At 33.4% G+C, this 15,945-nt stretch overlaps 2 protein-coding genes across 3 annotated transcripts; one reads left to right on the plus strand and one right to left on the minus strand.

Annotated features, from left to right (window-relative positions):
- Positions 1–1,172: 1,172 nt before the first annotated feature.
- Positions 1,173–2,682, minus strand: LOC134263377 (uncharacterized). The gene is made up of 3 exons (XM_062745708.1): positions 2,431–2,682; positions 2,111–2,207; positions 1,173–1,391 (listed from the first exon to the last, which is right to left on the minus strand). Exons 1-3 carry the CDS (start codon positions 2,532–2,534, stop codon positions 1,173–1,175), a joined length of 420 nt encoding a protein of 139 aa, XP_062601692.1. The 5' UTR covers positions 2,535–2,682.
- Positions 2,683–3,738: 1,056 nt separating this feature from the next.
- LOC134263386 (endoplasmic reticulum junction formation protein lunapark-like) lies at positions 3,739–15,289 on the plus strand. Of its 2 annotated transcripts, none has more exons than XM_062745716.1 (11): positions 3,739–3,894; positions 5,230–5,271; positions 6,246–6,433; positions 7,194–7,252; positions 7,529–7,569; positions 7,969–8,055; positions 8,176–8,218; positions 12,234–12,419; positions 13,692–13,856; positions 14,054–14,179; positions 14,462–15,289. In XM_062745716.1, the coding sequence occupies exons 1-10, from the start codon at positions 3,868–3,870 to the stop codon at positions 14,164–14,166; spliced, it is 951 nt and encodes a 316-aa protein (XP_062601700.1). In that variant the 5' UTR covers positions 3,739–3,867; the 3' UTR covers positions 14,167–14,179; positions 14,462–15,289. The 2 variants fall into 2 exon arrangements, with proteins under 2 accessions (XP_062601700.1, XP_062601699.1); XM_062745715.1 differs by having other exon boundaries at positions 13,689–13,856; positions 14,462–15,286.
- Positions 15,290–15,945: the final 656 nt, after the last annotated feature.

Raw genomic sequence — 15,945 nt, forward strand, 5'->3', positions numbered from 1 at the left:
CAACCATTATTGGCAATCTAAGCTATAAACCATATTTTCTTTGCAAAGATGCATCTAACCCATTTGCTTCGATTCGTGGGCTTCTATCACTCTATGCAAGATATTTTTCTTTTTTTGCTTGCAAGATTTTGCTGTCTTATTCATCAAGTAAACTCTTCATTTGATAAACAAAATATTTCTCTTCAATTATTATTAATTTTATTCTCCTAAAATTATATTTAACAATTTTATACAAAGGTAAAAAAAAAAAAAAAACAATAGTTCGAGCTTCATACACTATCAGCCAGCATTACTTCGATATATATTTACTATTAAGAAATTCAAATATATAAAAAAAAATTACGATATACTCGTAGTTGATGAATTATAGCAGAAGATCTATCCTTTACATACTTGACTTCTAAATAAATATAAAACTATACTTTAAATATTACCTATAAAAAATCAGTACGTACAAGTGGAAAAATTGTACTTCTACATTAAAATTGACAATTTTATCAAGAGTTTTTATTTCTCCTCTCAGCTTAATATATTTCTTCTTCCGCCGCTTAGTATATTTCTTCTTCCGCCGCTTAGTGAGATCTTTTAGCGTAGCACATTACACACTCCATTTTCTTCTTTTCGGGAGAGTACACAAATATCTCCTCCTTGACATCACTCTCCCTCATCACCATTATGATTTTACGCTGCTCATAGGCGTTACGGAAGCTGCAAGGAAAAAGACAGTAACAATTGGATTTGTGCTGAATATCATATAGCTTTGATATAAGACAAATGTTTAGATATACTCACAAAAAATACTCGTATTTTGGACAGTTCTGTTTAGGATTGTCCTTGGTAGATTTCCTGAATGGAGCTCGGTCTTGAATTAAAAAAAATATCATTGTTAATTACAAGTGTATACTACAGAAGCGTATACTATTAGTACCACGTAATATTGTTTAAGTTGCAAATTCACATAGTTAATTCCAACTTCAATCTCTTTTTCAGCTTTAAAGTTGGCTTTTTTAAGTTGGTAATTCTAACTTTAAAGCTGGCAACTCCAACTCCAAAGTTGGATTTACATGTACATAATATTATATGTACCAACTTAATTAAAAGTTGGAAATGCCAACTTTAAAGTTGAAATTGCCATTTTTTGAAGTTTGAGTTTCCAACTTTAAAAAAAAATATTACGTTTCACCAATTCTCTTCCGTGGTATCGGTATTTTCTTTAAATTGGAAAAAAGAAAGATTTGGTCTCCGTTTATCCTAATACCTTTCAGGTACTTGAATCCTCCCTTTATGGCCTGAGCTGCCCGACCCATTAAGGATAAAGACCAGTTCAATAACCTGGGTATGGCGGTACTTGCAATGACAGCAGCAGCAGAAACGCTCATCTCAACCGCCATCTGTTAACAAAAAATGAGTAAAAAATTAATTTCGTCAGAAAATCATCTTCCAGACTGTACGATCCTCTTCTATTCTGGCCGAGACAGGGTTATATTCGGACTTTATAGCTAGAGACCGTGGTGCTTTAGACAATGTGAAAAAAAATTAATGTTAACTCAACTTAACTGGCCATTTAGTTTATCATTCTCCAAACAGTACATACACTGTACAAACTCGGTTTAACTTTATCTCTTGATCGAAGTAACAGTTTGAAAAGGAATCCAGAAAAAGCGCGCCTGGTGCCTATATAACTAGTAACACTTGTGGCGCTCAGAAAAAAAAAACTGGGATGCTGCACCCATTGGTGTGTCATGTTGTAAATTTTGAATTTACCAGGTGGCAGTAGATACAAAATTTACAACATAGTTTTGTGTTTACTGTCACCCGGTAAATTCAAAATTTACAACATGACAGGTGGACAATTTTTATTAGAATCCAATGGCATAGATCGCAGAGGCACAATACACACCCTTCTATTAAACAAGTTTTGAAAGGGTCGTTGTGGTATATTTTAGATTTGGCAATATAGAATTTTTATCTGCAAACTCGTCTAACCCGACATTACCTTTATAAATCTTATATACAGACTTCATACATATAATTATAATATGATGTTTAAAATGATTAAATTGTTTGAATTTAATGAGCTATAAGTCTTTATTGTAAACACCATACTCACCGTGTAAAGGTCCTCCTTTCCTGGACAAGGTTTGGGTTTTTCCATAAATCCCAGCCAAATGGCAAACTTCTCAAAACTGCTCAATGGTTTCTCCTCACTATATAACAATAAGGATACATTTTTCTAAATATGAATAAAATGGTAGAATTTTCAAGAAAGGAAAAAATGATCGCACATATTGCAATAAAATTTACTACATCTCAATGACAGTCTGTATTTATCATATCTTAGCTATAAAATATATAATTAGGTTTTTCTTTGTTACTAAGCAGTCAGATTAAGGATTCATAAGTTCCCCCTGCTATCATCAACTTACTTACCAGTAGAAGTATTCCTTGTGTTTGGTCGTTATGACCAGCAGCACCAAAGATAGCACTGCAAGGATGTATGTTCTCTTAGTCCAGTTGAAGACAAAGAAAGCCATGATTCAATGCTTGAAAAGGAATTCGCGAAGAATGCTTCTCAAGGAAATAATGCAATGACGTCACAATGGCTTTAATTTATTGTTACGTCACAACATTAAAAATAGTGCTGGAACCCGAAGCTGCCTTGATATTCCCCACCATGCTTCCTTACTCTCTTCCGATTTCCTCTCTGGTGCCTGTACGCTCTTCTAATGCCCCATACCATACTAGTTTTATTTTTAAAAAAATTGTACTGAAACATAAACTTTAATTTACCAAAAATAATCTGAACTTGAGGAAGAATTTGAAAAGATAATGTCTGAAAAATGCATAATTATAGCAAAGGCATGATGTTACTAGCTGTAGAATTCGGTACAATACCAGAACGTGGGTACTAATATTTGTCCAAACTTCTATAAGAATGGAAATATATGCCTTAAATTCGAAAAGCAATTGTAAGAGATCGATCTCTCATTAACTTATCTAGTTAACTCACTATCCTTATTGAGAAAGAGATCTTGTAAGTACCGGTAACTGTTATCTCTTCATTTTTATAGAGAGAATATGTATTAAGACATCTTTTACAAAAGGTTAATATTTTGTCAAAAGAAAAAAATGGTTTCTTTGGAAGAAAAACACACACAACAATATATATTTTTAATTTTATTTTAGACAGTTTTCATACATGTATGTAAATGCATATGCATGCACATGTACACATTCTAACATACAACCTCCTACATCTGGGAGGATTGTATAAAAATTACAAGGAAATTTTATAAATTAACAGTTCGTTCGAATTAATTAAATTACAACATTATAGATAGGTCCCTGATTATAGCAATAGTCTGTATAATAATCAAGAAACTCAATTCGATTAAATAAATATCCATCTTTCTTGTACAAATGTATTTCCTTGAAAATATATGTACAACTTTCTTCAAATACATAAATTAATGATCCCCCCCCCCCGTATTTCCAGTCAAAATAAAGTTGGACAGTGGTTTAAATAGGATAGTCAAGAATGAAAATATTGCTCATTTGAAAATGATCCCAACAAATGTTTCAAATGCGGCAATTTTGAAAAATTTGTGCATTTTAGTGGTTGTTCTAAAAATCCTAATTTTTGTGACTGTTTATCTTTCAATATTGCGTATCACTAGTTCACACATGGCTAATTTTAATATTTAATAATTCCTATCCAATCAGAGCCGCGGAAATATTAACATCCTTGTTTACAGAGGGCTCTGCAATCGGAAGCGTGAACAACTTCCAGTTGGCGGTGAACTCGTATACAGTTGACGTGTTCTATGAAATTTGGAAGCACGGGTGGACTGATCATCGATTATCAACATGGGTTCACTGATATCAAGATTCCGTGTATGTGTTTACTTGTCAGCTATTTTATTGTGTTTTGTGTAAGTCGTGTATTTGGGTAGTAGCAGTCGTTTTACCACAGGCTGTTGTCTGCTGATTACACCAACTCACGGATTTGTAATCATTATTTTTGTGTATATGATCACTGATAATAGATTTTTGTTAAACACAGAAACAAGAAAATGTTTGACAACATTGTGCTGTAGTAGATGTTTTGTAGTAGTTTATTAAAACTTTGAATGGCATGGGTAGCAAAATTGAACACCTGGATGAGGGGGGACCATTTAGCTGTCACTGGATCAAAATGTAAACAGTCTCAATTTTTAAATAAGTAATTTAGCTGAAAATATTCCAAGGCAACAAAAGGAAGGCACATACATATCATGTGATTGACATTTCAGAGCATGAATCACAGCATATAATCTGAGTGTTTTGCCAAGACCAAATTTTTTTTTAAGTCTCAACAGATTTTGCTGAGATTACAATGACAAGTTTTTTCTTCTGAAGTTTTGACCCAGCAGTATCAAAATAGGTATAAGGACAACTAATAATGTATTCTCTTTAGAAAAATGGACAGGCTTTTGCCTAGATCCACTTCTCTTCGTAATTAGCCTTCATGATAATATGTTTTTTCTGGAAAATGTGTAATATACATGATATAGAACTGGAAATGGCCTGCACTTCAACTAACATTTTGTCTCATATATGTCTGATTTTACTTTACAGACATGTTAAATTAACAATTTTAACATAAATGCATACAACTGTCACAAGAAAAACAACCATTATGTGTTGTTAATCCATTTTCACAAGTACTCCATCCCAGATTAAAATTTTTAGCAAATAACTCTAGATCCAAGGACGTTCGGAGCTCCTTGGGACACTGAATGGAGTGGTTTCAGCCAAGGATTCTCGATTGTGGTAGAAAAGCACTAGTCTGGTTCCGAACTACTGTGCGGAGCATTAATTTATGGGTAGGCCGGAACCAGGCTAGAAAAGCACTAGTTTAAATCCAGGAAGGAGATCATGTAAATATAGATATAAGATATATGTAAAGGTCGGTTTTCTTGTGACAGTTGAGTTTATTTATGATGAAAATGTTAATAAAAAATGTTTAACATATAATCATACAATTTTAAAATTTGATAGCATAAATTTTTGTCATTTATGACAGATTATACTTCAAATATATTTCCACATCTTATTCAGACTGAAATAGATAAATCTTGTTTTCATTAATCTGACAATAATTGAGCAAAGGTGACTAGGGTGAGCTAAGTGGCCCATATGGGCTTCATACTTTGTTTTGTTAACAATCTTTTCGTACATTTTTTGCAGAAAAAACCTACAACCTTTGAAGTTTTAGAGAGTTTGGAAAAGGTAAGACAACAAAATATGTGAAAAACTCATTTTAGCAGTCATTAAATTAAGCTACTGGTGGAAAACTTAGTCTATTACTAGCCCAAATCAACTTGTCAATTTAAGCCCATGTGCTTTAAACGACTAAGAATTTTCAATTTATTAAAAATATGAGTACATATCTTACCTCTTACATGTATCAACAGAATATTTCTTAACTTCTTCATATCTTTAAAAAATAATTTTTGTTAACATCTCTTGCCGAGACCAATTTATATTGTATCTTATAGATATTAGTGCAGCAATTTAGTATTTTCCATGTATTAATTTATTAGAATTGCTCTTTATTGATCACTTGATTTATAATGCGTTCAAAGAATCGGTATTCATGTATATTCTGTAAGTATTGAGGCTTTCAAAAGAAAAAGGGGAAGGAACAGAGAAAATAAATGGTAGGGTAAGAAAAAAGGGATACATTTTTCTTTGATCATTCAGAGAAAGGAGCTTGATTTTGGTGTTCATGTACTTATAATTGTCATTGCACTTTAATTCATGGTTCTGTTATGCTACTTGTTTAACTTAGCTTTTCTAGGTCTTTGTCTGTATTGTCAATGTTAATATTCTGATGCACTTTTTATCATGTTTTGTACATGTATATGTCAAAACATCTTTCTGTGAGTTTGAATATAAGCTGAATATCAGGGCTTTCAAATTTCAAAAAGATTAGAAACATATGGTGCTTTTTCACGATTTTAACTAAATGTGTTATCAGATTTTTCTTCAACAAATATTTTGTTTGGTACATTCATAATTTCAGCTGGGTAAAAATACCAGGTACCGATACATTTTGAAAGGCCTGGAATATGCATTCCATTTAAAAGAATATAAATATTGAGCATCTTGTAAATCTGGATCATGCATTTGTACAGCCAACTCGTGCCAATATTCCCCAATATAAGTTCAATAACCGTATAATACTGTGATATATTTTTCAGGAAATTGAGACACTGCAGAAGTTCCGTCGCGATAACCTTCAGAAACAGAAGAGCTTTATCACTAAGTTGATGCTGTATTCCATACTGATGTATATCGTGGCCTCCGTCATTTTCTATTTTTACTTCTTCCCAAACAATTGGAGGGACAGACTTCTTTATTCCTCCCCTCTTCTTATCTTTCCAGTTCTGTGAGTATAAAACTGTGTGTGTGTGTGTGTGGGAGGGGGTTGAGGGAGGGGTCAGTAGATAAGATAAGGGATATATAGCTGAAGAACTGTAGCATTACGGTTTTATATATTTGTCTTTGAGCATAACGCTACAGATCCCGTAATGCAAAAAAGGTGCAATTTAGGGTGCAATATTTTTTGCGCACTTTTGGGGAGAATTTCTCCACTTTCAGCATTGGTCAATGAACTACCTTTCACTCCCTAATTCTAGGCACATTTTTTAAAAATAATCTGTATATTTTATCCATCTCCCAACCCTTTATAGTCGTCTCTACAAGTGATAAACTCGCTTGATCAAAAATATTTGTTAGATTGCTGAAAATTCACTTCAAGTGAGTTTATTGCCTGTACAGAAACTATAAATGGTTGAGAGGTGGATAAAATATACATATTGGCTACAGAAATTGTCTAGAATTAGGGAGTGAAAGGTAGTTGATTGACCAATGCTAGAAAGTGGAGAAATTCTCCCCAAAAGTGCGCAAAAAATATTGCACCCTAAATTGCACCTTTTTTGCATTACGGGATCTGTAGCGTTATGGTCAAAGACAAATATATAAAACCATAACGCTACAGATCTGCAGCTAAGGGATATACTGTTCTCTCTATTTCTAGTATACTTCTTATATAACTATTCTTATAATCAATGCAACATTTGATATGCTTTACATCTGATGAATTTTCAGATTATTTATGCTGATACTTTATTTTTTTCTCTTTACAGTGTGTGGTTGATAAGAAAATTTCTGCACTGGTTCTTTGTAAAAAGAATAGCTAAAAATGGTATGCAGTGCCTGAAATTGGAAATGAACTTTTTTCCACCCAGAAATGTAAAGTAAAAGAAGCATGGGCTTATCTTTAATAAATGAGGTTCATTTAATTCTTTATAAAAAAAATTACAGCAAAACATGCTTACAACAAAGATGGATGAATTTGCTGTATCCGTTCAGTTTACAATATATTATAGAATTATTGGGAATGAAAATAACTTTGTTAGTTTTTACAAGTGTCAATTCATTACAAGCAAGTTTTAAAGTATTTATTTATTTTTTTATATAGATTTAGCTTTACAAGATTTGAAAGAGAAGAAAAAGAAAATTGTGAGTAGGATTTGTATAATTTTTATACATTTCCTTATTATTTTGGTGTTGTGTCTATGAATTTGAAATTATCCCTGCAGTTATCATGATTTTACTATTTAAATGTTTACTGAGGTAAAATTTCCTCCTTTATCATGTTTATACATCTGAAGTTAAGTTATTACTTATAATTAAACTGATGAAATCATGGTAATATCTGCCTTAATATAGCTCTGAATAGCAGTAAAATATGTGTTTTTCGGACCTTGTAAATGAATAAAGGTGCAAATATAGAATTCATGGAGTTTATTTTCAAGATAGGGTACCTGCCATATTTCTTCAGGGAAAAAAATTCCTAGACTGTGAAGTATTGATAAACAAAAATCAGAGTTGTTAACTAACATGTTCATTGTTTTGCAGTTAGAAGATGTAATGGAAACAGAAACCTATAAAAAAGCCAAAGAAATCTTGGAGAGGTTTGATCCTGAGAGATTTAAGGAAATGAAGGTAAAAATGTAGACACCTGTTCATTAAGAATTTTCTTTTTTCAGACACTTACAATAAATAAAGTAATACATTTATGTCCTACAATAAATAAAGTAATACATTTATGTCCTACTTTTTCAGACACCTGCACCATCAACTCCTAAACTGCCTTCCCCAGGATCAGGTAAATATCGTATACAGGGTTATTTTTGCCCTGTCTTATTTTCACCCTTTTACCCTAGCAAACAATTTTGCCCCATTTAAAATTTGTCCAGCGACATTTCTTGTTGACATATTATACAGTTTTCTCTGAATTCACCCTGTTTTAAATTTGCCCAACTTGACTGAAAGGGGCCAAATCAAAACTGAGGGCAAAAGAGTTCGGTTGCAGTATAATATGTGGAAAAATTTCTATTCACATTCAGGTTAAAGATATACAGTGGAGCCTCATTTATCCGGACGCTTTGGTTCCCAATAAATTTGTCCGGATATGTGAAGCGTCCGGATACCTGAATTACAAGTTAAACAAGACAAATTAACATTTAAAAATTCCATTCCTCGGAAAAGTCGTCTGGATGCTGAAGCATCCGGATATCTGGCATCCGGATATCTGAAGGTCCACTTTAGATTTAATTTTTATTTCTATTGTGACTGTTCACTGTCGATACAGCAATTTGCTTGTTTTTAGAATGATGACAAGTTTTAGTTTTTAAACAGCAGAAATTATAATGATTATACACTTTTAAACAACTTGGTAAAACACTTTAAACAACTTGGTAAATTACATATCATCAGTAGTGTTTCAGAATTGGAGGAAAAATACAATCGATTATGAATCGAATCGGAAACACCGTTTCGATTCATAATCGAAAGTAATCGGACATTTCTCATGTTTCTTTTTTTACATTATGAAACTCCTTAATTAGGGCCCCGCAAGGATCTGCGGGTGCCCTATAGTAATCACTCTGTCTGTCCGTCTGTCATTCTTCCGTCCACAAATTTTCTGTTTTTTCCTAATAACTTTTTTTATGGTTGACCAATTAAGTTCAAATTTGGTATGGTAGTTCAGTAGGCAGAAAGACATATTTTGATGCTAAGTTTGGTTCTCTATGTCCTCTGGTTTGGAGCTGGGGTGGTGGGGTAGATTCCTTAACTTTATATAAGAATGAATTGGCAAAGAGAGATAACTGCTGAAGATGTTCCCCTTGTAAACTGAATACTGCAAATTGAGTCCTTTGGGATTAGCTTTCCTCCTGAAGAAAATCCAAAGCATTATCTTTATCTGTCATATTGAGATGAATTGCCACCTCTGTTTGCAAATGAAATTTGTAGTCAATTTGGAATGCTATGAAAACTCTGAAACATGGAGTTAAGTATAAATGTTTATACTTTATTTTTGTTAAAATATCCTACACAATGAGTTCTGATTTCATTGAATTCTAAAAATATTTGCTGTATGTAAATTCAAGAATATTATTATCAATTTTTAAGGTACCTTGATAAAAACCTCATTCTATCATTAATGAAAAAGTTCTTCTTGTAAATTTTAATGAAAATGATGAGAGAGAAGTACAATTAATCCCTTGGGATTAATTATTTAGCCAGATTAGCCTGCTGCAGAAAATTTGGAAGGCTTATCTTTAGCTGTCACTTTAAGATTAATGAAAACCTTTTTCTGCATTTGCTGTTTGTTTTGAAGTTAAGGTCAAGCCTTCATGATATTTGCATTCATTGAAGGAACATATAGAGTTGTTCTGAATTGTTTTGAATCATTCCGCAAGCTGCACCCTTATAATTCTATCCCATGGCTGGGCCCTTGCTGATTGGTCAGTTTTCTAGTTTTGTATTGTGTTATTATTAAGAACTGCAGTAAAGAACACATAGGCCAATATTTCAGTTTTAATGAATATGGTAATTTTCTACAATTATTCAAGGAAAGGATAACACTTGTTTAAATATCAAAGAAAAATGATTTTAATAGTACATGTATATATAAAATTATGAAACTGATAACTTGTAGACAATTATATGTTTCATTTTTTTTAATAACATTTAAAATGTTTATAATTAAGCTATATTGATCAGTTTAACACGTTGAAAATTTTGATTAAAGGTTTTGATTTTTAAAAGATGATAATTTTCCTTAAAATTTTATTCCTATATATTAGGAAAAAATTAAAGTAAAAGTTCAACAAGTTGTCTACCTTCATAAATGTTCACATTTGAATGGGTATGCACAATAAAAATAACACTACTTCTTTTGAATTCCTTATATATGATTTTAAAAAATGGTAGCATAATGTTTAACTTCTGACTGGCCTCTTAATATTTAAACTATAAAAAAAATAATACATAAAATGTGAGTGGAGAGTAGAAAATATCGTTTCATATGAGAACAGAGGAAATTCAGCTTAAAAGAAGATTTTTAGCTCACCTGAGCCGAAGGCTCAAGTGAGCTTTTCTGATCAAAATTTGTCCGTCGTCTGTCGTTGTCGTCGTCGTTGTCGTCGTCGTTGTCGTTGTTGTCGTTGTCGTAAACTTTTCACATTTTCATCTTCTTCTCAAGAACCACTGGGCCGTTTTCAACCAAACTTGGCACAAAGTATCTTTGGGTAAAGGGGATTCAAGTTTGTTAAAATGAAGGGCCACGCCCTTTTCTAAGGGGAGATAATCATGATTTTGAGAAAAATTAATGGCATTTTAACAAAATCTTCTTCTCAAGAACCACTGGGCCAGGAAAGATGAAACTCGTGTGGAATCATCCATAGGTAGAGTAGATTCAAGTTTGTTCAAGTCATGACCCCCGGGGCTAGGGCAGGTCCAAAATGGCCGATCAAAGTTTTACATAGGAATATATAGGAAAAATCTTTTAAAAATCTTCTTCTCAAGAACCACTGGGCCAGGAAAAATGAAACTCATGTGGAATCATCCTCAGGTAGAGTAGATTCAAGTTTGTTCAAGTCATGGCCCCCGGGGGTAGGGCGGGGCCAAAATGGCCATTCAAAGTTTTACATAGGAATATATAGGAAAAATCTTTAAAAATCTTCTTCTCAAGAAGCACTGGGCCAGGAAAAATGAAACTCATGCGGAATCGTCCTCAGGTAGAGTAGATTCAAGTTTGTTCAAGTCATGACCCCCGGGGGTAGGGCGGGGCCAAAATGGCCGATCAAAGTTTTACATAGGAATATATAGGAAAAATCTTTAAAAATCTTCTCTAGAACCATTGAAACAGGAAAGATGAAACTCATGTGAAATTATCCTCAGGTAGTGTAGATTCAAGTTTGTTCAAGTCATGACCCCGGGGTAAGGGTGTGGAAAAAATGGCCGACGAAAGTTTTACATAGAAATATATAGGGAAACCTTTTAAATCTTCTTTTCAAGTACTTCAAAGCCAGGATTAGTAATATTTGTATGCAATCATCCTCGGGTAATGTAGATTCTAGTTCGTTCAAATTATGATCCCCTTGGGGGTTAAAATTCCCCCCCCCCCCCCAATTTAAATTAACTTTCAGTTCTGATCTGATATGTGTTTTTTCCTAGCTGATGTGCTCAGGTGAGCGCTGTGGCCCCTGGGCCTCTTGTTTTAAGTGGTGCTCTTAATGGTTATATTTAGTCATCAAATTCTTTTGCTGCCTATATGAATTATGTCTGATGGAAGGGAATATTATTTAGATTAAGCCATAATTATTATTTTCTAAGCATGTTTACGAATTTTTCGCTGACTCAGTTACCAAAGGTTACAAGCACAGTTTAGTACAGATGACGGTCAGGAACTTGTGTGCACATGGAAGATGCATGAAAAATAATCAAAGTACCATCTTTGTACAAGAGAAAAAAGGTGCATAACACGAAAAAAATACAATAATTGTTAAGATTTAGCATTATGTTTAAAGTATCTATATATATATATGGCGACAATCGATTTTGCTGTTAAGCTATTGATTGTCGGCATCGCCTAGCTTCCAACGACGATTTTTCGATCGTCGGCGACTATCGCTGAATCACTAATCATCAGATGATTGAATGGATTTACTTTTTTCTTGGAATGGAATTTTTCTTTTTTCAGTGATTTGCTTTTGAGCTTGGTACCAATGTATGGTCATGCATACACTGACGTTGCTAACGGTTGCAACTCTTAAGAATTAGAAAAATTTTTTGAAAAATTAAAATATTGATCATGCATTTCTAAAAATTTTCAGATATAAGACAAAGAGTCAATGCCAGGATGGCGACTATTGGACCAACAGGAGGGACAAACCCCCGGCCGGCCACACCCTACCCCAGGGCCAAGACCCCAGGGATGGGGCTCCCTATGCCTAAACCATACACAACCCCTAATATACCAGGGCAGATCAGACCAAGAATGTTAGCTTCACCACAACAAGGTAAACTGATACAAATTAAAACCTGTCTCTGTGTTCTTTATATTCAGAAAATGAAATTATGGATTTTACTCACCTTTCTTAAAAAAGATTATCATTTTTTTTTAAAATAATATTACTAGTGAATAATATAAGCAGATAACACAAGAAGGTATCCAATACTGTAAGGAATATTTTCATGAAAATTTTTTGCTTTCCTTGAAAGCATTTTAGATACATGTAGGACTCCAAAGTGCGATGGGACTCCAAAGTCTGATGGTCATGCCAAAGTCCGATAGTCTGCGCTAAACCCCGATGGTTTGCCACGCCAAAGTCAGATGGCGTGGAAAACAATTAACATTTATGACGTCATAGTACTACAGCGCCAAACCTCAATGCCTCGCCATACCAAGGTCTTAAATAAATAAGTATAAATAAATAAATGCGAAAACTAACCCTTATCTCTCAAATAGGTGCAAGACTAACCCTAAACGCTCAAAAAGTGTTTATCAACTATAACCTAGATATCTTGGGTGGATGCGAGACTAACCCTATTCACTCGACCAGTGTGTGTGGACAAATCTAAATCTCTCATGTTGGTGCAATGCAAGGACTAACCCTAATCAATCGAGTGGTGTGCGAGGACTAATCTTAATATCTCTGGAAGGTGCAAGCAATAAGCAAAATCAATGAAATTGCATTCGAAGACCAATTCAGAAGTGATGGCTTTTGGATGCAGGACAGACAATGGCATCAAGGATTGACGTCAAATTATTGTGATGTCATAAACGTTGATTGTTTCTATGCACCATCAAACTTTGGCGTGTCAGACCATCACACTTTAGTTCAGCGCATCTCATAGGAAACAAGCCATGGGACTTTGGCTTGACCATCGGACTTTGGCGTCCGTAACGACAGCAGACCATCTGGCTTGGCTTGATTTTGGTGTCACCATTGGACTTTGGAGTCTTACATGTATACCAAAAATCGCTTTGTCACCTATTGTGTACCATACAAATAATGTTTAACTAACTTAAAGTTAGAACCCAGAGATTGCAAAAGTAGCATTATACAGATTAAATAGAATGGGGTTAACTTTGAATTGAAAAATTCTTGCAATAATTTTGATAAGCCAAAAAAAATAAGGTTAAATAGGATCTGTCATAAACACAAATGCCTATACAGTTGTGATAAGTACATTTAAATGAAGTTTGGAAATTTTAGTACCAATAAGACCTACACTTTATAAATGAGAAGATACTTCACCTTTTGTTTCATGATTTTGATCTGTAGCAGGCCCCTCATCTTTGACCAGGCCCATACCTCCACGGGACCGAACAAAAATGGACCGAGTGTTGGAGTATCTGCTGGGAGATGGACCACAACACAAGTATGCACTAATCTGTCAGAAGTGTGCATCCCACAATGGAATGGCTCTGAAGGAGGAGTTTGAATACATTGGTACTTGACTTTGAATTCTTTGCTATTGATATTGCTTTAATATATTTTAACTATACAACTTAATTATTTTTCACCAACAAATTCTTTAATTTGAGATTACTTCAATAAAAGTTTAGTTCAGATAATTTTCACCTCAGTAGAGTGTGACATATCAAAGCAATCGAAACAAAGCCCTATGTTGTCTCTCTCTTTCTTAGCCTTTAGATGTGCTTATTGTCGATACTTCAATCCTGCAAGAAAACAGCGGCCCACTGCACCAAAGCTGGACTTTGAAACCCCCAGTAAATCATTCACAAAATCAGGTATGTAATATGAATTTTACTGTAATGATGCTTTGAAAAGTGCCTTTGCAGATCAGATACTATGCCATGATCCAAAGGTGAATAATTTCTTAATAATTTATTCATTAGACCCATTAATTATTTCAAATTTTCAGTGGGTTGAGGAATGTAATTCATGGATAAATGTTTTATAGTTTATATGGCCTGAAAATGTAATCCTGGTGCATCAAGGAATACATGTAAGTGAAAATTTATTAATACCCATAACATAAGGAAGACAGAATTACTTTAGATATTCTTGTACAGGTATTAGGGAAGAAGAAGATGAAGAAACAGAAGAGAGTGATACAGAATCTTTAGAAGAGGAGGGAGAGGACAAGACCACCAATTCTACCTCCTCTACAAAAGAGTCTACACAGGAAATGAAGGTTACCTCAACCAGTATACTGCGGGAGGAAGAAGCAGAAGAGAATCCAGATGAATCCATGGAAACAGACCAGAGAGAACCGGTTCAGACTCAGCTTTCAGATCACTCAGAACCAGATGATTTTCATCATATTGATCCAGTGAAAGATTTTCAGGAGAAAACATGATTTATGCAGTGTCTGAAAAGGTGTAAATTTGAAGGTTTTCTTGGTATGCAAATTCCATTTTTCAATGTTTCTCATCTTTATTTAAATTTGCTCCCTAAACCATAAAAATGTTTTGGTTTTTTTTTTTTTTGTCTTCTAAGCTAATTAATTGGCAAGCTTTGACGATGGATTTTTATTTTTTGAGGGGAGAGAGGGATGTAATAACAATTGAGACTAATTTTCATTTAGGACTAAACTATAGTTGTAATTTTACAACATATTAACTTATGATAAAACAGACATTGTTTGACTGAGCTCATGGCTTTTGTTCTGCAAGATTTCATATTTTATTCCAATCATAAAGATAGTCAGCCTCGGCATCATAGCATCTTGAATCCTCCGTTATTTCAAAGTTTTTTTGTCTAGTATAATTTTCTTGAGAATGAGGCTTAACTGTAGTATGTTTCAATAGAAGGAAGTTCATTTGTTTTTTGGCCAGTTATTTTTAAAGAATTATTACAGAAGAATAATATTGATAGTTTATTAATGATATACAGAGTGTATCAATCTACATGATTTATGCTGCAAAATACTCAAAAATTGAAATTAAAATCAAAATTGTTATGTTAAGACAATTTAGGTTGTACATGTATGTTTCTGTAATTGGTGAAAGACGATGTAATTTATCATTGTCTAAAATTTATACAGTTAATTCTCGATAAACCGCCACCTTTTGTGATTTAGAAATCATGGCGGTATAACGAATTTGGCGATGAATTGAATTTCCCATCTTCTGGAACATGTGGAAATCAAGAAGTAGAGTTACCGTTCTTAGAAATATCATTTAGCGTTTCTATTCTTATTATTACATGTACCTGTATACAAAAACATATTTCTGATTAAAAATACTTCAAGTAATTTTTTTTAATGTACGAATTCGCTAAAACAATATGTGCAGTTATGAAATAAAGACAAGTACATAGGTGTGCATTTAAGTTTGCAGTTCTGCTATTGAAAAAAAAAAAACAAAACATGCTGAGTCGATCGTCGTGATATATTGCCGATAGAAAGTAAAATGAATTCTTGAATAAATGTATTGTTTATGGCAACATTGTTAATTAAACATTCACAATTTATACCATATAATTATTTTTTTCAGCAAACTTTGCATTGTTTCAAGCAGAGATCTTCTAAATAATATAGTTATCGGCGTATTTTAACAACGACCGCTTTCGT

Source organism: Saccostrea cucullata, unplaced genomic scaffold, assembly GCF_032062105.1.
Source record: "Saccostrea cucullata isolate Sc308-1 unplaced genomic scaffold, CSIRO_AGI_Scuc_v1 ctg5015, whole genome shotgun sequence".
Taxonomy (NCBI): Eukaryota; Metazoa; Mollusca; class Bivalvia; order Ostreida; family Ostreidae; genus Saccostrea; species Saccostrea cuccullata.